Source organism: Natator depressus, chromosome 1 (assembly GCF_965152275.1).
Source record: "Natator depressus isolate rNatDep1 chromosome 1, rNatDep2.hap1, whole genome shotgun sequence".
NCBI classification, from domain to species: domain Eukaryota; kingdom Metazoa; phylum Chordata; order Testudines; family Cheloniidae; genus Natator; species Natator depressus.
In genome coordinates, this window is record NC_134234.1 from 240,881,849 (window position 1) to 240,905,420 (window position 23,572).

A 23,572-nucleotide genomic window follows, 5' to 3' on the forward strand; every position below is an offset into this window, starting at 1 on the left:
CAGCACAAGTAAGAATGAAGGGAGTACCACTGACTTCAACGTGCTTTAGTGTGGTAGAATCAGGCCCTGGTTAAATAAGCAAAAACTTTTGCTGGGAGGATGGCAAGTCTTTTTAGACATGCTTCCCGCACTCTCCCTATATGCACCTTAATATTTTATTGACATCATTGTGCCAACAAAAGTAAGAATGTTACATTAATATATCATTCAAGCCAAACATTTACATTACACATTTATATACACACCACTATATTATTTCAAACCAATTCTAATATTACATCACATTCACTTCCATGCACCTTATTAAAACTGTGTGACAGATTGATTTAAAACTATACTTAATAAAATCTGAGGAGCAAGGGTACTACATGGAACAATCCTGCTCTGGCAAGGAGACGCTCTATGACGAAGGCTAAGATTTTGTCACCGATATTTTTAGTAAAAGTCACGGACAGGTCATGGGTAAAAAAGAAAAATGAATGGAAGTCGTGACCTGTCCATCAGTTTTACTAAAAATATCTGTGACAAAATGGGGATTTGTGGGTCCCCACACAGCCTGCAGCAGGGCAGCTGCAGGGCGACTAGGAGCTCCAGGAGCCCCCACTGCAGGTTGGGTGTTGGAGCTCCAGGGTCCCCCACTGCCCACGGCTTGGAGCTGCGGGGGCCCCTGCTGCCCGAAGCTCTGGGAGTCTCCCACCAGCCGCAAGGGCTGGGAGCTGCTGGGTTCCCCCACGGTGCCTGGAAGCTGTGCGGTGCCCCCGCTGCCTGCAGGGGCCAGGAGCTGCGGGTCCACCAGAAGTGACGAGGGTACACGACAGCTCCCGACCTCTGCAGGCTGAAGTCACGGAGGTCACTGGAAGGCATGGATTCCATGACTTCCGTGACCTCCATGACTAAATCGTAGCCTTGTGTATGACCTAACACCAGTATGGTCTCGATCCAACAGACTGTGCCACATGGGCAAAGAGGTTTGCAACTCACAGGATCAGGGTCTTTTCCAAATTTGTCTCCTAGGAACATTTTAATATTTTTGTAAAGGACAAAGGCATATATTGAAATATTCAGAGGTATCTTCTGTCTCTTTAACCACAGTGCATTAATGGTTTTCCAAATTTAGTTCATTCCAGCCTTAAAAAAAATCACTGCAGACTGGTATTCTCAAAGGAGCCTAAGGGAGTTAGGCACACAAACCCCATTGATGATTATTGTTAGCTGGGTGTCTAACACACTTAGGCTCCTTTGGAAATTCCAGCCATAGTCCTTTTCAGTGGATGTATTAAATCTGTCAGATCCTTGGCTGCAGCCAAGCAGCACACAGCCCTGCCCAGCCCAGCAGCTGTGTGTGCAAAGGTGGCCTGTCTGTTCGCCTGATCCTAAGCCAGGCACTGGTCCATTCTCAGGTGTAAGTTACACCAGCCGATGGTAGTTGCAAGGGAAAATGGCTTTGTGGGTAAACTCAGGCACCGGAGATTTGTGTTCAATTGCCACAGATTTCCTGTGTGACCTTGGATAAGTCATTACTCTGTGCCTTGGCTCCTCATCTTTCTCCCACCTTTTCTCTATCTATGTAGAGTGCAAGCTCTTCAGGGCAGGGATTGTCTGTGTATTGTACAGTGTCCAATACAATGGGATTCTGATAGCAGTTGGGACTTCTATGTGCTATTGTGTTAAATTTAATAGAGTGCCAACATGGTAGCCAGGAGTCAGTGGGGTGTTGAATCATAGAATATCAGGGTTGGAAGGGACCTCAGGAGGTCATCTAGTCCAACCCCCTGCTCAAAGCAGGACCACTCCCCAATTTTTGCCCAAGATCCCTAAACTGCCCCCTCAAGGATTGAACTCACAACCCTGGGTTTAGCAGGCCAATGCTCAAACCACTGAGCTATCCCTCCCCCCTCAACCATCCTCTGCTATGCCAGCAGCAGGAAATGGGGGTGGTGTAGGAATCACTACACTGGTTCTATGCCACCAGAAAATTCTTCTTTTCCTGGCGTGATCCTTTCATGTCTGGCTATACCACATTTATTGGCAGAGCCTGCCAGCAGCCAGCACAGAACAGCCATACTGCATCCCAATATCCAGGGGAGTGTTTTCCCCAAAAGAAAGAAAAGAGAAGAAGAGAGAAGCAAAATATATCTAATCTAAAGTCGGCAGAAGCAGCATGATTCTTCAAGCTTGGCATCCATAAAAAGCATACCCAAGAGCATTAAATTACACAAACAAGTTTGTACTACACTAAACCCCATTTCACTTTATGAATTTTCATGACATTCTAAGAACCTGCTGGGGAAAAAGAACTTGCAGACTGAATACAGAGGAGATAAAAAAGAAGGATTTTATGTCAAACAGTACTGAGGCCAAAAATAAAAACTAATTTGCTAAACTCTACGTTCCCAGTGATGCAGAGCTATTAGGCACATGCTGTAATAAGAACAGTTCTTCAGGTCCTCTCCTTTGTAAATAAACGACAAGAATTCATACACATTACACTTTCCCACTGAAAATCCTCAGAGCATATCTAACTTTTTTCTAGCCCCTTTTTAAACAAAGTAATCCACTAGATGAATGAAAATGCATTTTTGATTGTTCCCAGCTCCTGAAGAATCCGTACAAAACTTCTAAAAAACTGAGCTCTAACAAAAGGCTATGCAGCCATGATATGCCTGACTAATACAAAGAGAGAACAGTTTAGATATCACTACATAATCCAAGAAAACTTTACAAGTATAACGAAGTGCAGGACATTATAGGCTCAGCTACACAGCCAAATTATTGGGGACTATATAACAAAACATAAGAATGGCCATACTGGGTCAGAACAATGGTCCATCTGGCCCAGTATCCTGTCTTCTGACAGTGGCCAATGCCAGGTGCCCCAGAGGGAATGAACAGAACAGGTAATCATCAAGTGATCCATCCCCTGTCGCCTATTCCCAGGTTCTGGCAAATAGAGGCTAGGGACACCATCCCTGCCCATCCTGGCTAATAGCCATTGGTGGACTTATCCTTCATGAATGTGTCTAGTTCTTTTCTGAACCCTGTTATAATCTTGGCCTTCACAACATCCTCTGGCAAAGAGTTTCACAGGTTGACTGTGTGTTGTGTGAAGAAATACTTCCTTTTGTTTGTTTTAAACCTGCTGCCTATTAATTTCATTGGGTGACCCCTAATTCTTGTGTTATGAGAAAGAGTAAATAACACTTCCTTATTTACTTTCTCCACACCCATCATGATTTTATAGACATCTATCATATCTTCTCTTAGTCATTTCTTTTCCAAGCTGAAAAGTCCTAGTCTTATTAATCTCTCCTCATATGGAAGCTGTTCCATACCCCTAATAATTTTTGTTGCCCTTCTCTGTACCTTTTCCCATTCCAACATACCTTTTTTGAGATGGGGCAACCACATCTGCACACAGTATTCAAGATGTGGGTGTATCATGGATTTATGTAGAGGCAATATGATATTTTCTGTCTTATTATCTCTTTCCTAATGATTCTCAACATTCTGTTCGCTTTTTTGATAGCTGCTGCACATTGAGTGGATGTTTTCAGAGAACTATTCACAATGACTCCAAGATCTCTTTCTTGAGTGGTAACAGCTAATGCATACCCGTTCATTTTGTATGTATAGTTGGGATTATGTTTTCCAATATGCATTTATCTACATTGAATTTCATCTGCCATTTTGTTGCCCAGTCACCTAGTTTTGTGAGATCCCTTTGTAACTCTTCGCAGTCTGCTTTGGACTTAACTATCTTGAGTAGTTTTGTATCATCTGCAACTTTTGCCACCTCACTTTTTTTCAGATCATTTATAAATATGTTGATTAGGACTGGTCTCAGTACAGACCCCTGGGGGACGCCACTATTTACCACCCTCCATTCTGAAAACTGACCATTTATTCCTACCCTTTGTTTCCTATCTTTTAACCAGTTACTGATCCATGAGAGGACCTTTCCTCTTATACCATCACAGCTTACTTTGCTTAAGAGCCTTTGGTGAGGGACCTTGTCAAAGGCTCTCTTAAAAACTAAGTACACTATACCCACTGGATCACCCTTATCCACATGCTTATTGACCCCCTCAAAGAATTCTAGTAGATTGGTGAGGCATGACTTCCCTTTGCAAAAATCATGTTAACTCTTCCCCAACAAATAATGTTCATCTATGTGTCTGACAATTCTGTTCTTTACTATATTTTCAACCAATTTGCCTGGTACTGAAGTTAGGTTTACCAGCCTGTAATGTCAGGATTGCCTCTGGAGCCTTTTTAAAAATTGGCTTTACATTAGCTATCCTCCAGTCATCTGGTAGAGAAGCTGATTTAAATGATAATTATACTAACTGTGGTATGTAACCTATCTTCTGTCTCTTTAATCACAGTGCATTAGTGGTTTTCCAAATCTAGCTCCTTGCATCTTGCCTGTGTAGACACAACCAAATCATGACTGTCATGTTATGAAATTCATGTGACTTCATGTGATGAAGTCCTGGGAAGACTTGGACTTTAGCAAAGTTTGGTAACTTTGGTTAGAACATAGTGTAGTCCCATCCACACTCCTATTCTGCCAGTTATTCTGCATCCACCTCTTCATCTCTGTGGCGTTAGTGTGGGCATCCAACCTATCCGGCACTGGTCCAGCTCTTACACCAAACAGACCCAATGGGGTAGGAATCCTATACACAGACAGAATCAGTTCAACTTGACAGACAAGAGGTCTGACAGTCAAGTGGTCCTGCCTATCTGTTCTGGCCAACCTACAGTCAGTGCTGGAACAGAAGAGGAAGAAAGAGGACAGAAAGGTAAGCCACTTATGCACCTTCCCATATTCTGGGGCTGACTGGGGTCCTCCCCAGCCTTTAGCATAATGCAGAATATGTTGGAGCAGCCGTGGGGATACTCTATGATACATACATCTCCATGAGACTGTAACCCTAACCTGGAAATAGCCAGGGTTCCTGATCGGGCCAAGTGTCCGCTCAATACTGCTAACAGTGTTCAGACAGTCCTAACCCCATGTCCTCACAAGACAAAAGCTGGACAGGAAGCAAGTCTTCCACTGTCCCTAGAGGAGCCTTGGCAAGATTGGAGAAAGCAAACATCTTCTATGATGATACAGTATGAAGCCATGGCCACCCAGTGACTCCTGAAGTGGTCCACTCAAAGACGTTACTAGGAGAGATCCAAAAAACTTCATAAGGTAAAGCACAGAAGTCTCATGGATTGTTGAGGAGAAAAATATGGTTGTGGGGAGCAGGGAAAACGCATGTGAACCCAAAATTACAAATGAACGTGAGTCTCTCCAAAATGATTGTTATCCATTGGCAATAATCTTCAGGAACTCATGGATAACAGGTGCAGTTTCAGAGGATTGGAGGAGGACAAGCAGGACCGGCTCTAGGCACCAGCAAAGCAAGCATGTGCTTGGGGTGGCACATTTCCAAGGGCGGCATTCCGGCCATCCTTTTTTTTCCCCCGGCCCTGCTCAGTCAACCAATGAGTCCCTGCCCTGGCCCCCCGCTGCCGGGGGAGCGGGGTAATGCGGCTCCTCTCCCCCTGCCCGCCCCTACCGCATGTGTCACAAATGGCAGAGGAGCTGGAGCTGAGCAGAGCAGAGCCTGAGATCGGGGCAGGACCCGCGGCCAGTAAGGGACCCGCTGCCCCAGGCAGCTCGGCGCTGGGCGTGTGCCCCTGACCCGCCCCCCTCCCCGCGGCTGACCCGCCCCCCAGCCACTCCGTCAGTTACTGTCCCTCTGCGGGGGTGGGGCCGGGTCTGAGATCGGGCTGGGGGCCCACAGGCGGGATATACAGCCCCGAACACCTCACTCCAAACACTGCTATAGCATTATGTATTCTTTTAACGTTACCAGTATCAGTGGCTTCTGGTGAGCGCAGTTTCTCAAAACTGAAATTATTAAAAAATTATTTGAGGTCCACCATGTCTCAAAATTGTTTGTCAGCACTTGCATTAATTTCAGCTGAAAGTACCAATGCAAAAAAATTAGATTTCACTGAATTATTAAAAGACTAGGCAAGTATAAAAGCCAGAAAAATTCAGTTCATATAAATTCTTTTAATTTATGAGAAACTGGGCGCATTGGAAGACATTAACGTTTTTCATTACAGTGTACAGTTGAACCCAAATTGTTTGTAATTGTGATTTTGTTAAAATTAAATGAGTACACTAGTAGGAAATTATATTTCACTAACTACAAATTCTCTGTTTTCATTTTTTTTATTTGAAACAGAGAAAAACAAACAAACAAAAAACCATTGCGAAGTGCAAACGTGTAAAAGCCAAAAAAGAGGGGAGGCGGCCGAAAAATATTTTGCTTGGGGCAGCAAAAAATCTAGAGCCAGCCCTGAGGACAAACATCCTACCTTTAAAAGAGGAACAAAGAGAATCCTGGGGATTATAAATCAGTCAGCCTAATTTCAATACATAGAAAGATACTGGAACAAATTATTAAACAATCCATCTCTAAGTACCTAGGGGATAATAGGGTGATAAGTAATAACCAACACAGATGTGTCAAAAACAAATCATGCCAAATCAACCTCATTTCTTTCTTTGACAGGGTTATTGGGCCTAGTGGATGGTGGGGAAGCTGTAAACATGATTTATCTTGATTTTAGTAAGGCTTTTGATATAGTCCCACATGACTCATAAGCAAACTAGGGAAATATGGTCCAGACGAAATTACTATATGTAATTCTGAAATAACTTACAACAGGTTAAAAGACTGTACTGAAATAGTAGTTATCAATGGTTTGTTGTCAAGATGGGAGGACATACCCAGCGGGGCCTGCAGGGGTCTATCTTGGGTCCAGCAGTATTTATCATTTTCATTAATGACTTGGATAATGGAGTGGAGAGTATGCTTACAAAAATCTGAACACCAACCTGGGAAGGGTTGCAAGCATTTTGGAGGACAGGATTAGAATTCAAAAGGACCTTAATACATTGGAGAATTGGTCTGAAATCAACAAGATGAAATTCAATAAAGACAAGTGCAAACTACTACATGTGGGAAGAAAAAAAAATCAAATGCACAAATACAAAATGGGTAATAACTGTCAAGGTGGTAGTACTGCTGAAAAGAATGTGGGGGCTACAGTGGATCAAAAATGGAATATGAGCCAACAACGTGATCCAGTTGCAAAAAAGGCTAATATCTTTCTAGGGTGCATTAACAGGAGTGTCTCATCTATGCCATGGGAGGTAACTGTCCCACTCTATTCAGCACTGATGAGGCCTCAGCTGGAGTACTTTCTCTAGTTCTGGGCACCACACTTTAAGAAAGATGTGGATAAATTGGAGACAGTCCGGAAGAGAGCAACAAAAACAATGAAAGGTTTAGAAAATCTGACCTATGAGGAAAGGTTAAAAAAACTGGACATTAGTCTTGAAAAACAATGACAGAAGGAGGACCCAATAACAGTCTTCTAATATGATAAGGGTTGTTATAAAGACAATGGGGTTCAATTGTTCTCTATAGCTAATTAGACAGGACAAGAAGCAATGGCTTAATCTGCAGAAAGGGAGATTTAGGAAAACACTTTCTAACCATAAGGACAGTTAAATACTGTAATAGGTTTCTAAGGGAGGTTGTGGAATCCACCATCACTGTCAGGGATGGTCTAGGTTTACTTGGTCATGCCTCACAGCATGGGGATGGACTAGATGACCTCTCTAGGTCCCTTTTAGCCCCACATTTCAATGATTCTCTTATTTCCCATTGCCTGCACCTCATATTTAAAATCAAATTATTGCACAGAGAGAGAGAGACTGTTTTATAATAAGATGCCAGGCGAATGGAATGGTCTTGAAGCACCGAGTGCTAATATGTAGAGATGTTTACTCCACTGAAAATAAAATCAATAGAGCAGTGACATTTTAGTTTTTATTGCACTGCCACAAGGCAACAGGCCATTCCTGTATCAGATGGGGCCTTGCCATAGCAGAGGTGTTTGGAATGCTACAGATCCTCTTACAGGACCCTGCAGAAGGATCTTTTGTATTGTTGTTCATGGTCCCATGTATATCCCTTTGTTTTGAATAAATAAAACTATGGCCTTGCTTGATACTTGGCCAGTATAAAGCAGAGCAAGAGTGTGGGGGTGGAATGTACTGTATTGCATGCTTTCCACAAAATAAATTTTAAAATAAACTCCCTTGGTTAAAGCAATGTGCCTAACACTCCATTGCACTTTATTGTGACAACTGTTAAGTCTATGGCTCAGGTTTTTACCAGGCATCCTTTTCAGCCAGCAAAGGTTATTATATCACTTAGCAATTATCTCAAGTTATCTACATTTACTAATGCAGTCTATTAGTTTATTCTTTCCAAATATGGCTTCATCAAACCCCAAACGACAGAGATCGCCGCAAATGCCCACTCTGGTGTCATAAGGACATTCAAAGCATCAGGAGTGAATGCAACCATGTCTATAACAGGGTAACAGCGCAAATTCTAACTCATTGTATAAACAGGCTAACAAATGGTGTTGGTATTGTAAATCTTTCCAGAAATAAAGCGCAGCTGGTGTTCCAGGCCACCTGCAGTTTGTGCTGAAAGGAGTTCTTCTATATACATATTATATATAAAATAAAAGGTCATGTGAACAAGATTTTGTTTTAATACACAGAGTGCGCAATTTACCACAGTTTAAACAACCCCAGATACTGTTGATTTAAAATACATAAAAAGTCAGTGGGTAAGTGTGTGGGAAAGCTTAGCAGAAAAACAGTCTCAGTAATATTCCCTAGGGTTTTATTTTTAAGTGGGGGAGGGAATAGAGTGGTGTGACTGGTTAATGTCCAACCCACCACAAATGATGTTATGGCACAGCTTTTTCTCAAAATGGGGCAGCAGGAAATATGGCTATGGCACATATACCTATGCCCCCTTCCTTTGAGCCTTTCTCCTGCAAGATCTCATGACATGTCATGGTACTGCAAGTCAGTATTTCCACTGAAATTTCCAGGTTCCATTATGTGAATGATGGACATAAGTGACTGCACTTGGGTTCTGCAAGGCCCAGATTCTTCCTCCCCTGCAATACTAGTATTTCCAACCAGTAAACCAGCCTGTTTGCCTCCTAGCTCTTCCTCCACCCGGAACTCTCCCCCCTGGGGCAGATGTTCTCCCTAAGGTCTATGGGACAACCACCTCAGGAGTCCTCTTTGCTGCCCGGATGTTCTCGAGGTGCTCCACTTGGTGGGAGGAGGTCAGAAAAGAAAGCCCAAAAGGGCTCTCTCTCTCTCTCTCTCTCACACACACAAAATACATATGCGTATGTCTGTATATTCCCCCTCATTTTACATTTATGTACACACACACACACACACACACACACACACACACACAGAACCTCAAAGATATGAACACCAGAGTTACAGACTCACCGGTCTACCAGACACCAAGAGAAACAGGAAGTAACCAATCAGACAGCAGCAGAGACCGCCAAAAAAGGCAAATACTGTACTGTGCCTGTACTGCACCTTAAAGGTAGGCACCTCTGGGCTGCCTCTCCCCAACCCCACCCTCACGCGCGGGGCAGCCACTTAAAGCAAGACGCTGGGGCTGCCAGCGCACGCACGCACACACACCCCTCTGCCGGGAGGGGGAAAAGCTTGCAGACTCATGCCAGGGCTGAGTAGGGAGCAGCTCAGCTGTTGCTGACACATGGCCTGGCATCTCAGCTGCTGGATCTGGAGTCCGAACTGTGCTTTATTCAGAGTTATGAACAACCTCCGTTCCCGAGGTGTCTGTAATTCTGCAGGTCTACTGTGTACATATTTGTTTTCAAATTAAGTTATAGACACAGGAGAGAGTTATCTCTGGATCAGAGATGATACAATGATCTGCAAATGGACAAAAAATATTATTTTATATACACACAATGTATATACATATGGATACTTTACATTGCAGGGGTGGCCAAACTGTGGCTCGCTAGCCACACGAGGCTCTTTTACCATTAAAATGCAGCTCGCGGAGTCCCCTCCGCCCCATTCTCCACCTATCAGACTGGAGTGGGAGGCTCAGGACCTCTGCCCTGCAGCAAGGTGGTGGGGTAAGGGCTTTTGCCTAGTGAAGAGGGGGGTTTCGGGGCTTCAGCAGGAGCTGGGCTAAAGCCCCAAGCCCTGTCAGGCACCTCCTGCGGGGCTGACGCTCTGAGCCCTGGCCCTTGGCAGGAATGCCCTGGCTCTCAAACTTCTGAAGATTGTCAGATGTGGCTTGGAGGGCTAGTAAGTTTGGTCACCCTTGTTATGTTGCATTATATAATATCAAATACCAAATATTTTATACACACACACACACACACATATATAAAATTAAAGTTCAGATTGGAAACAGGAACCAATTCACTTCTTTGTCCATGTTTCCCATGGGAGATAGCAGCACCTTGGAAAGTAGCTCTGGATTGCTTCAGGATGCCTAACTCCCTATGCCTGCTAATATCATCTCTGTCCCTCCCTCCCCTGCCTTCCCCATTTTCTTCCCCCATTTCATTTTTGTGAGTATTCACTCAGCAGCAAAGATCAGTTATAAATAATGTATTCAGTTATAAATAAATTATTTTTGTCCATTTCCAGATCATTTTATCATCTCTGACCCAAAGATAACTCTCTCCTGTGTCTATATCTTAATTTGAAAACAACAATATACTCTGCTAAAAAAGGGTAAGGACCAAATTCCAGAGACAGCCTCCAAATTTGAATGCCCAAAAATTTTGGGGTTCAATTTTGGGTGTCAAAATTTTTGCCTACCTCAAAACTTAGCTTGGGCTGCACAAAATGTAATTTGTGCAACCAAACTGAGCAAAGCCTCTAATTACATGACAATTCCTTAACACAAATGTGTTGATACACACAAACCGAAGATTCAGGGGAGGCAAAACTCAGCCAACAAAAACTTCATGTCTAAAAACGTGTGTCCACAATTTTAGCCCTGGAAATACAGAGGATGGGATGAGGCCACTTTGAAAACTTAGTTTTGAATTACCACAATTTTTCAAGTTTGCATTTTTTCCTTTGTTGCCAGAACACTTATTAAAGAGATAATACCACTTTCCTGGAATTGATTTTTAAAACTCTGCTATATTCACCCATGTGCATAAGCTTACATTCATTCCTGATGAATAATAAAAACGTCTCCTCAGCAACACAGAGTTTAGGAAGAACGGAAAAACACCAAAATTCAACAGCGATCAACAACAACAAGAAGTATTCATTAGCACATTGTAAATATTCATCACATCAGCATGAAATTGAGTGATCTGATATTCTCTCTCTCTCACGCAGGTGATCAGACAAGATTTATTTCATGTAAGACGAATATTTTTTTGATCTCTGTCAACAGGGGGTCTCAAGCAGAACTAGCAGAAGTAGAAAATCTGCAACAGCAGCAAGCCTTTAGACTAGCCTTAAGAGGTAATCTTCCTTACCCTATTACCATATCGAATTTTTATTACCTTAATTTTTTTTTATTTTGTGAAGCAACAAGTTTCTTCTGGGGCCACTACAGCATGATTGAGAAACTACCCAAGAGGTCGATTACAGTGATGTGCTTATTGTTCCATTGCAGGTTAGCTAAAAGGTTTATAACCCATTACTACAATTCCAGAATGCCAACTATTCATGAACTCTGGTTTATACACACGTTAGTTTGCATCCCCAAAGGGCTGTGCTTCCAGGTTAGATTTAATGTTCATTTCCGAACCTGACACAAAGGAGAGACTTTTGCACACTTATGCACATACAGAGTTAAGCTTTTCTTTAAAATGATCGTGTTCCTCTACATTTTTACATTTGGGCTCAGTTTTCATGTTCCCCAGCTACAGCACAGTATATAATTAGTATAGCACAGTATATAAATACACACTAATTCACAAAGCCAAGATAAACCAGAACATTTCATGATTGGGTCCTCCACTTTGAGTGTCTAATGAATTTTCTAAAGAGTGATCTGCCACCATTTTAAACAAACATTCATCTTAAGAGGTGGTCAATGGGACTTCTGTCCTTTAGAAATATATTGTCCTGCAGGTTTATCATCAGAAAATACATTCTTCTGGGTCATTGATTAGTTACATTGAAATCAATGGAGCAACACCAATTTATGCCAGCTGAGGATCTGGGAATAATAGGAATGTAAACAAATGGTTAAAACACTGAGAGTTAGGATTCCTGAGACCTAGTCCTGACTGCCATTGATTTACTGTGTGACCCAGGTGCCCTTCAATCTACTCATCTGTATAACAGTTATAATACTACTTACCTCACATGGGTGTTATGGTACTTAACTAAATGGTTGCACAGGAATTAAACATTGGCTGAAAGGTGTTGTAAGTGCCAAGTTTTATTATTATTAATAGTAATTTTGTGAGTAGTTAAGACATCCAAGTACTCTGTGACATCATGATAATTTTTGTTTAGCAAATTTTTATACTTAATCTCATATACATTAAAAATGCAACAAAAACTATGTCAATTGCAATTTGCCATAAAACTCTGAAAGCAAGCTAAAATGATCAAGGGGCCACCAACACTGCTCCTTACACAAAGGAGCTGCTGTACGGTGATGCAAGGCTCTCCTTTTCCCAACTCCAAGCAACTGCATACCTGACCTTTGCAGTGCTCCCCACCATCACTGACACAGGAGGAAGGGACCATGATTGCTGATCTCTCACTCTTTATATGGTAGCCTTCTGTGCTACCACTAGTTTCCTCTGTCATTTTGGGAGTGTCACTGAAGTCCTATGATAGCCTCTCTAATTCTCCCCCTTAAACCTCCTTCACCCCACTTTCACACACTCTGTGGTATAGCAATCTTTCCTCCTAGTGGAGGGTGGTGCAGTGAGGCTCCTTTCTGAACCCCTCAATGCTGCTCTTAAGGGAGATTATTTTAAAGTGGTGTAAATTACTCTCTCCTTCCCCAGGGCTGAGTACAGTGGTCCCACAGGGACCAAGATCAGTAGATAAATTTAGATCCATATGTGGCAGGACAGTGGATTACCACTAGACTGCCAAACATAACATTAATGGTCCAAATTCTCTGCCGATGTAAATTGTAACAAATTCATTGGCCTCCATGGGACTCCAATAACTTACACCAACAGAGAATTCGACCCAGTATCATTAGTATTATAGTCACATTGTGAGAAAGTGCTGGTGCAACAACTAGGATCAGCTTGGGTGCTGTTGCTGACATTCTCTACACTGGAACACTGGGGAGCAGGTTATACTCACTTCAGGAAGCCTGGCGCTGGAATTTGCTTGTATCTATGGCATGTATCTAGGATCCTATACTGCACCCATCATGATGTTATTTACTAACCTTTTCCATTGGTTCAACAGAGCTGGAATTTGCTGAATTTCAATGTATGATGCAAGACCTACCTACTGACTCAGGACTTTTCAAAACTGGGAGCAATTGTGCATAATTTATAGTACAGCATTCTTGGTGGAAGTCTATTTACAATTTTGTACCTACACTGCTTTATATTTTAGTATATAGGCCCCAACATTCTGTGACACACAGTCAGGGAGCGGGCGCAGGGGCAGAAAAGACAACATGGAAAAAAAAGAGAAAAAGAGACAGGAGAAGAGAGAAGATGGACAGAGAAGTGGAGTAGGAGTGGCACTACATAGATAAGTATTAATATCCCCATTCTACAGATGTGGAAAACTGAGGCATAGAGAGATTAAATGATTTGATCAAGGTAACACCTCTAGTCAATGGCAAAGTGAGAAGCAGAACCTATGAGAGACAACTCTTAGTTTAAGCTCCAAGCACTAGACAACATTTGTTTTCCTATGTATCTTATTTAACAGGATTAGAATGTTAACTCCTCAGGGTGCACACCTGCAGCTTGATTTTCTAAGGTGCCAAGCAACCCAGCTCCCACTGAAGTCAAAGGGAGCTGAAGCTACCGAGCTCCTTTGAAAATCCAGTCTTTTACATGACACAAGCACTGCAGATATCATCATCATGACAAGCTACATATCTAATAAAGTTGAATAAACATGGCCTGAAATCAATTCTATAATAGCCTCTTGTATAATTGAAATACTGCGGAGCAGAAGACAGCACCATAATTATGATAAATGGGTGCTGCTGAGCTAGAGGGACAGCTGAGCAAAATCTATTGTCAGCAAATACTATAAACTCTGAGTAACACACAAACAGATGCCTGCACGAGTGGCAGTGTCAACATGGGGAGGAGGGAGTGGCTAAGCAGCCATGGGTACTAGTAAGTTCACTTTCACAGATGGGTAGCATTTGCTAAAACTTTTTTAAAAAAAAAACCTGTGATGTCCTCAGTATCCCTGTCCAAAATTTTGTCCAATGCCTCTCACATCCATTTTCCAGACATGGTGGGTGGCAGCAAATACCATCCTTCCAGCTAATCATGACTGGGTGGGGCTCCGTTTCAGAGCCATCAATATTATTCCTCAGTTTGCCAGAGGGCATTAGCACAGACACAGTCTAATTGGACAGAGGTAATTTCTGTCCTTCCTCCACATTTAGGGACTAAGCAAGCTGCAGATCAATAAGAAAAGGTTCCCAGCCATTTTTCTGTCAGAACCCCTAGTTTGCAAGGGATGATACCCCTTATATGCACATGTTCCCTTGCACCAAGCTATGTCCTACATGCCTTTCTTCGGTCTCTTTTTTCTGCCCATCTTTTCTCTTCTTCTGTCTTTGTCTCTTTCCTCTCTGCTGTGATTTTTTTTTTTTGTATCTTTGGCTTTTGCTTTCTGTTTTTCTCTTGGTCTTTTATTGTTGTTCTTTTTCTTGTGTTTGCTCCTCTAGGAGGGGCTCCCCCTTCCCCATTTCCACAACTCAGAAGGAGGCTATATGCTGCAAGGGTGCCCGTTCATTGAGCTGTGGGGCCAGGCTGGACAAGGCAACAGAAGGAAATTATTTTTGGGAGTTCTGAAATGCAGGAACCCATTGATGAATTGACCCCCAAATTCGGATCATGAACACTGCCCCAGGCCTCCAGGGGGCACAACAAATTTCCAAGCAATCCAAGTAACCATTCAGATTTTAGCGCACTAACAATAGTCAAGCTTGACAAGCATGTAAAAACTGGTGGGAATGGAAGCCCTCTATCCATTTTTCTGGATTAGCGCACATGCACTGTAAAAACATACCTTTTCTTAAATACCATTCTTAGTTTGGGTCCCCAAAAGATTTAGCGGGCACCATGCACTATCTTTGGTAAAACTTGACAGATTGAGACTATTCTGGCCATCATCTTATCAATAGCCTGATCTCTAGTTCTGAGCACAAAAAAACCACACACACCTGAGAAACTTTTTGAAAATTGGCTATTTGGGGAAGGGGAGGCATATTTCCACAACCCCATGACCCCACATTTGGGTCAATAACCCTATCCTTCACCCTCCTGAGTGTCTTGACCCACAGGTCTCAAACCCAGGCCCATAGGGTTTATGGGAGCAGCCACCTGGCAACCTGCTGACTATAGCTTATCTGGGACCCACAAAGCCCAGCCCCAGTGTGAGGCTCCGCCCCCTGAGGTCCGATTGGTGAAATCCCAATTGGCCAGCTGCCCTTAATTAAGCCAACAGCAGGAACAGGAAGCTGTCTGAACAGCTGGGCTCCACTCTACTCTGTGTGCCTTCTGCTCCCTCCCCAAGTCCTGCTACCTGTTCCGGCTTCACCCCAGGCATCTGACTTGTTGTGGTCTCCAGTTTGTCTCCTACTTCTGACCTCCTGGTATCCTGACTCCCTGTCTCATGACTGCAGAGTCTGGTTCTGACTACTAGATCTGGACACCCATGACCCGGCCATGATGCTGAGGCACACCAAATTTCAAAGGAATCTGATCAAGCCTGCCAATTTTAGAGAGTTTAGAAAGATCAATCTTTAAACAGAACTCAGGATGCAACTTTAACTACAGTGGTGCTGCACTGCTGCACCCATACTGAGGGGCAGCGTGGTCTGTAGGAGTAAGTGTGGGATTGGGTATCATGAGGCCATGAGTTATAATCCTGGCTCTGGTACAAACTTACTATGTGGCTTTGGCCAAGTCAACTCATCTTGCTGTTTTAGTTTCTCCATCTGTAAAATGGAGATAATACTATTTACCCCCTACCAGGCTGGGATGTTCTGAGGATAAATTAATAGTCAGTGTTTATATGGTGCTTTGAAGATGTAAAGCTTTGTATAAGTGGTAAGTATTATCATTACTCTACCTTGCTGGTTACAGACTTGGTATTTTTCATACATGCCCCATTAATAATTTATTAATATAAATGGCCCGAGCACCTGCAAACAGCTATGGCAACTCCCTCCCATTTACCAGTGTACATTCAGCCAGGTAAATGACACCTCACTACTCAATGTGTAGCTATGGAAACTTTGGAATGCCACATAGTTAACTCTCTCTCACACGTGCACACACACAGTGGGAGAAAGCCAAAGAGCTTTCAAGTTAAGTCATAACTGCTACCAGGGAGGTGTCTATTGCTAGGAAAAGAGAAAACACAACACTTCATGTGCCACAAGAGGAAGTTTAAGTAAACAGTCTTAATAGTGGTTTCAAAGAACTTACTTGAGGGCGGTTTTGTAGTGATAGATGGCTTCGCTGTTACGACCCTGGTCTTTCAGAAAATTGGCATAGTTGTAGTGTACCTTGGCATTATGGGGCAGAGTCTGCACACCTGACCTACAAATGGGAACAAAAAATGGAAAGAGGTTAACTGTTAAGACAGGTGCCCACAGATTCAGAGCTTCAGGCTATACAAAACAGATACAGTTTTGTATAGACATCCATGTGTAGATGCAACATCCTCATCACAGGCTAGCACCAGGGATTAAGCATGGGGTTTCTAGCACCAAAGACCTCTGCCGCTGGAGCTGAAGGACTAACGCTTACATTTTCAAAAATGACTAGTGATTTTAGGTGCATCAATTTTTGGATGTCCAATTTATAGCATCTGAAGGGGCCTGATTTGTAGAGGGCAGGCACTTAGCAACTTTTGAAAATTGGGCCCTTTTAAGGCTTCTCAAGTTGGGCACCCAAAAACCGAGGCACCAAAATCACTAGTCACTTTTAAAAATCTTGACCTAAGTCCACTAGCTGGACGTGGCAGTAGGTAGCTAGTCTGTCTGAATCAGCCCCTAGAGGGGGATGCATGATGCACACTGCACAGTGGGTTAAACAGGTATTTATAAACAGCAGAAAAACTGAGCGGAGCGTACCTGGGGCTGAGAAGGAGCTGAACTATTGGCATTATCACTTAGAACACAGGAAGAAAAACACACACAAATGCCCACCCATTGCCAAATCAATAAAATGCATGACTCAGCAGCTGTTTGATGACTAGATTTACATAGGACTGCAAAACCGTGCGACTCTAAGGCTAGGTCTACACTACGGGATAAGGCAACCTAAGTTACGCAACTCTAGCTACGTGAATAATGTAGCTGGAGTCGACGTATCTTAGGTCGAGTTATGGCGGTGTCTACACCACACTGGGTCAACAGGAGAAACTCTCCTGTTGACTTACTTTATGCTTCTTGTTCCGTTGGAGTACTGGAGTCAACGGATGAGCGATTGGTGGTCGATTTAGCGGGTCTTTACTAGACCCGCTAAATTGATCCCTGGTGGATCAAACGCTGTGCGTCAATCCCCAGGTAAGTGGAGACATGCCCTAAGAGAAATGCTGTAATGATGCTGGACACTAAAAGAAATAACAGAAGACGCATCATAAATCATTTCTCCTACAAAGAGTTAGAAACTTAGGCACTCTCTTGTTGTTACATAAAGCAGAGAAATATAGCTTCCAGACATCCAGAGGATCTCTAAGGGTTATTAGGAATAGAGATGGGTGAATTGGTTCATGTCATAAAGAAAAAGAACTGGCTCAAACCTCAGCCCTATTCCTTTTCACACAATTTGGTTAAGGTACACTTGTTTTACTGCTGCTTCCTTCTTCCCATCCACCAGATCAGATCCTCCTAACTATAGTAAGCAATTGCAGAGATCAGCACATTTCCAGCCTTTTTTGCCAGGCTTTGGCTTGTTCCTCCTTTCCAATCTGAGAGTGCACTGACGTATTAGTTTCCAAAGAAGAAGCCAAGCCTTGGCCCACCTGAGAGACTAAAGAGCTACTTCTGAGACCCACACCACTGTAAAAGGTCATGGGATTAGGCCAGGATGGGACCGGGAGAGGAGCAGTTGTAGATGTCTCATAGGAGGCCTGGATAAGAAGGGGAAGAAAGCATATTGGACTTTGGTGGGAATGAGGATGGGGCAGTATGGCATCAGTGTGTGTGGAGATGAGAGAAGGAAAGGCAGACGAATAACTTAGTGTTCAGCACAACAGATCTATGCTTTGCCTATAAGAGTTAAAAATCACTACTTGTTTGGTTTCCTAACCATAAGGTGTTTCTAAATTATTTATCAGGAGGCACTAAGGCACAAGCCATTCTGTGACTAATTGTTGAAATAAATCGATGCTATTCTTAAGAGAATGATTCTCTATAGTTGTTTTTACAAAGATATTATACACCAGCAGCAAGTAACGTGTGAATGCTATGGCTGCATTAATTTCCATTGGCTTGGGAGCTATTAAGTACTCACAACATTCTGGGCATTACTGGAGTATTAATTCTTATATGGAAATTGTATCATTACATCAATGACTACGTTTTATGTGAAAACATAGGTAGTGGCTCAAAACTGTTACCATCTCAGAGCTATTCAGTGGCCTAACTCTAATGAGTGATTGAGCTCATTATAGTCCCGGCCCGAACACAGCAAAATGAATATGTGGTGAGAAGTACATTACGTATTTCAGTTCTAATGAACCACAGTTTTATTAGTGAGACAGGCATTTTTCAAATAGTATTTTTCTTTTGACAGTTTCTCTTTAAGTACAATTAATCAATCAGTATGGTTCCATTTATTAAGACCTCCCTAGATAAACATTCTCTCTCTGCCATATGTCTGCGTGTTAGATAGGAAGGAAGGATAATATTTGTATTGGTGCTCTTTTTTTGTTCTTTATTCCTCTGTGCTCAGCCAATAATTCTTGTTGACCTATTTATTCTTCTCATATACAAGCTGATGGGCTGACCCTGCAAATGCTTATGACACAGTATAAGCAGTTTCACTGAATGCCTCAAGAACAGACCCTACACCAGGTACATGTAGGATGAGTGCCTAGGTAAATAAATAACACTTCTGAAACGTGGTTCTTGATTAGAACAGGACACTGTTCTCTAACTGAAAGAGGAAACAATCATGTTCCTAACCAAAGCCAAGTGGGAAAGGGTGGAGTATAAACAACAAAGCAGCACACAATGTTTTTCCATTTCTGTTCCCAACAAGCCCTCCTCCCACCACTGCACACACATTTTTCCAATATGCATTTCCAATTTTTTCCCGTCTCAGAATTTATTGTAACCAAGCCAACTCCAGAAAGACACAGATCCGCTGAGCATGAAAGTCACTTCTCAGGAGGCTTTTCTTCCCTGCTGACTATCCTGCTACCTTTAACTGTCATAAATGAAAGATAAATGTATGCAAGCCATTTTGCACATATTTCCTCTCGGAGATAAAGCTACAAGTCATCCTCGTGGGATACAACACCCTGTTAACTACCAGTAGCACTCCCAACTTCAAATATCATCGTTAGCCAAATCCTACTTGGCCAATGCTTGGAAACAATCTTCTCTCAGTAGCCCCCATTCTGTCCTAAAACACAGGTTCTACTCTTACAAGTCAGTCTCTCTGGGGCACCATTTTAATGCTTTTCAGTGATGCCCACATGAATTGTGCTCAGTTTATAAGCAAAAAGATTTTCTATCATCAGTCCTGCACACCCAACCTGGCCTCTGGGAGGCAAGCTGCTTTGTGAATCATCGCCACTAATAAAGGATCTCCAGGCCAATTATTCCCTCAGTGACACATGCGCAGCCCTAGCCCGTTGATTTTCACAAGCGTAAAATGCTTGGAACTGAAAACATTCAGTTGATGATGCACAAATGGAATAGAAGCCAACTCACTCTTCGCAGAATTAACAGGAGTAAAAAGTAGGAATTACTTTGTCCTCTTCTTCTTTTTTACCTGACTAAAGTGATTTAAAGATTTAAATCAGTGATTCAGAAAACAGATTTGCTCGTAAACAAAAAGTACCATTTTTACATAAAGAAAAGGAGGACTTGTGGCACCTTAGAGACTAACAAATTTATTTGAGCATAAGCTTTTGTGAGCTACAACTCACTTCATCGGACATCTGATGAAGTGAGCTGTAGCTCACGAAAGCTCATGCTCAAATAAATTTGTTAGTCTGCATGCATCTGATGAAGTGAGCTGTAGCTCATGAAAGCTTATGCTCAAATAAATTGGTTAGTCTCTAAGGTGCCACAAGTCCTCCTTTTCTTTTTGTGGATACAGACTAACACGGCTGCTACTCTGAAACCATTTTTACATAGTTGCTTTTCAGAGCAGACCTGCAATTTAAAGCACTCTCCCAAGTTGGGGATGATGTGGAAACACTTTCTAGAGCAGGGGTTCTCAACCTTTTTCTCTCTGAGACCCCCCTCGACATGCTATAAAAACTCCAGGGGCCGCGGGGAGGGAGGGGAGAGAGAGACTTGGGTCAGAGGCCTTGGGTATAGGCATAGTTTGACTTCTATTTGTGGGGGGGTCTAGGGAGGGAGTGCCACCTCCACCCCATGACTCACCTCAACAGGCCACCCAGCCTGTCTGGGTTTCAGGGTGGGGGCACGCAACCAAAAATTATAACTCAAAGGTGGGGGGTTGGCTCAAAAAGTTTGAAAACAGCTTAGGATACAGGGAGGGGATAGCTAGGGGCTGTGTGCAGGCAGGGGAGTAGCTCACGGTGCAGATGGGGTAGCTAGGGGCTTTCTGCAGGCATGGGTGTAGCTCAGGGTGCCAGGAGGGGGGTAGCTAGGGGCTGTGTGCCAGGAGGGCTCTCCCTGTTCCCAGAGGGGTCTCCCCACCCAGGCAGCTCTTACCGGCTGCATAAGCAAAAGGGGCTGGAGCTGGGGAGCAGCTTCAACCCGGGGCACCAGCAGGAGACAAGGAAACGCTGTTGCTGCCCGCTCCATGGCACCAGCCAGATCAGCAGCTGTTCCACGCTGCCCAGCTCCAGCTTCCCACCTCTGACCTGGCTGGGGGGGTGAGGTGTGGAGCTGCCCCCAGACTGCCGTGCTCTTGTGCTGCAGTTTAGGGAGGGGCAATGCCTTCCATGTCTCCAACTCTGCCCATGGGCTCAGGGCTTCTGCCCCACAGGGACCACCAGAGCGTGGGGCTCCGGAATTCAGCCCCATGCCTCCCAGCTTCAGCCCCGTGGGGGGTGCCAGAAATCAGGGCTTCAGCCCCGCGCCTCCTGGCTTCAGCCTCCTGAGGGATGCTAGGGCTCAGGCTCTGGTTTTCAACTGCGGGGCCCCGCAGCCCCCTTGAAAGGGCTCGTAGACCCCGAGTTGAGAACTGCTGTTCTAAAGCTCAACAGAGTACTAGGTAGCTTGATTGAAGGGTAGTACAGCAAAGAGGAGCAGAGTCTAGACCCCTCTTGGCCCACTGAGCTCTGATGACCCTTATGGGGGTATCCATCAATCCTTGTTTTTTTGTGTGGAAGGCTGCAAACCACCAGGTTAATTAACGTCAGTGGTGACAGTGCATTTTTGTATGTGGCCACCACACCTTCAGATAGCATAGTGTCTCAGTTTCCTAACATTATAACATTGTGATTGAAGGAATGCTCTCAGTGGGTAAAATTAATCTGTGTGTAGAGACGGCCAGCACAAACGGTGCCTGAGCCTTGCATTGCTACATGCACCCGGGTGAATTTCACCCTGAGTATATGATAAAAATGAGTGTAATGTGATTAATTGGTACCATGTTTGTAACAGGCTGGCTTACACCCCTGGAGAATTGGGGCTAGGCAACCCTAATTACAGAATGAGCCACACCTGGAAGGGTATAAAGGTAGCAGCCAGTCAGGCAGTGGCACAGACAGCTGCAGCGGCACAGGAGCTAGCAAACAGAGCTGTAAACAGGGGAGTTTGTCTTGTGGTGCTTGTGTGGGGTTTGGTTTTGCTGTGGGGGGTGGTGTTTTGGTGTGGTTTGTGTTTCCCAGATTAACAGGATTTAGGTGGGAAGGCGATGACAGATACAGAGGTGGCAGTGGGAGTGACCCATGTAGCAGAAGACACAATGAAGATGACTGGATGTGGAAGCTGTGGTATGTACATGATCCTGGAGGGGGCACCTGGTAAGAGTTTTGTCTGCATGAAGTGCCGTCTGATAGAGCTGATGGAGGAAAAGATCCGAGGTTTGGAGATGCAGGTGGAAAGTTTGGTAGAGTTTAGGAAGGGGTTTGAGCAGATTATGGAGCAAAGACAAGAGGTATCTGAAGGGAAAAGCTCAGACTTGCAGATGGAAGCAGGACTGGGGAATTCTGAGGGGAGACTGGGTGAGGAAAGTGGTCAGTGGAAGCATGTGACTAAAAGAACTAGGCAGAGGAAAAGATGGGCTAGTGAGGGAGAAATAGAGCTTAGGAATAGGTTTGCAGAGTTGGAAAATGAAGAAGGGGCTCAGCAGGTAGTCACTGAAGGTGGAAGGGCAAGGAAGAAGAGAAGAGCGGCTAGTCCTATAGGAAAAGGGGAAGAGTTAATGGAGATTACACCAAATATGAGCCCCAGGAGGATACAGGATGGGTTGAAAAGGATTACAAGGGAGAATGGGAATGGAAAGAACTTGCAGCCAGAGGGAACAGGGGATAGACTGGAGAATAGCACCGTCACTAGGAAAAGGCAGGTCTATGTGATTGGGGACTCTTTACTGAGAAGAATAGACAGGCCTGTAACCAGAGCTGATCCAGAAAATAGGAGGGTGTGCTGTCTTCCAGGTGCTAAGATACGGGATGTAGACCTGAGGTTGAAAAGGATTCTAAAGGGAGCGGGAAAGAATCCCCTAATTATCCTTCATGTGGGAACAAATGATACGGCTAGATTCTCGCTGGAAAGTATTAAGGGAGACTATGCTAGGCTGGGGAGGACGCTTAAGGAAATTGAGGCTCAGGTGATCTTTAGTGGGATTCTGCCTGTTCCTAGAGAAGGGCAACAAAGGTGTGACAAGATTATGACTATCAATAGATGACTTAGGCAGTGGTGCTATAAGGAGGGCTTTGGGATGTATGGCCACTGGGAGGCGTTCATGGACAGAGGACAGTTCTCTCGGGATGGACTTCATCTGAGTAGGGAAGGAAATAGACTTCTAGGATGGAGGCTGGCACAACTGATTAAGAGAGCTTTAAACTAGGAATTTGGGGGAGATGGTTGGGAGATGTCCAGGTAATCTCCACGCCAGATTTTAGCATTGAGTGGAAAGAAAATGAAGTAAGAGAGGATACAGCCGTAGGTAGGAGGAAGGGCAGTGTAGATACAAGTCTAATAGGTTATACTGGTAGTAAAATAACCGTGCCTAATCGGGTACAGAATGTGAGTGAGGCCAAACAGCAAAAATTAAGATGTTTGTACACTAATGCGAGGAG

At 43.7% G+C, this 23,572-nt stretch overlaps 1 protein-coding gene across 2 annotated transcripts in view; it reads right to left on the reverse strand.

The window, feature by feature from the left end:
• The window catches only part of TMTC1 (transmembrane O-mannosyltransferase targeting cadherins 1), a 176,495-nt gene that overhangs the window by 35,724 nt on the left and 117,199 nt on the right, over window positions 1–23,572 (reverse strand). For both annotated transcript variants that reach the window (XM_074939267.1, XM_074939276.1), the window contains one exon: window positions 16,597–16,710. In XM_074939267.1, coding sequence (XP_074795368.1) covers window positions 16,597–16,710 — 114 coding nt within the window. The remainder of the gene's footprint in view (window positions 1–16,596; window positions 16,711–23,572) is intronic.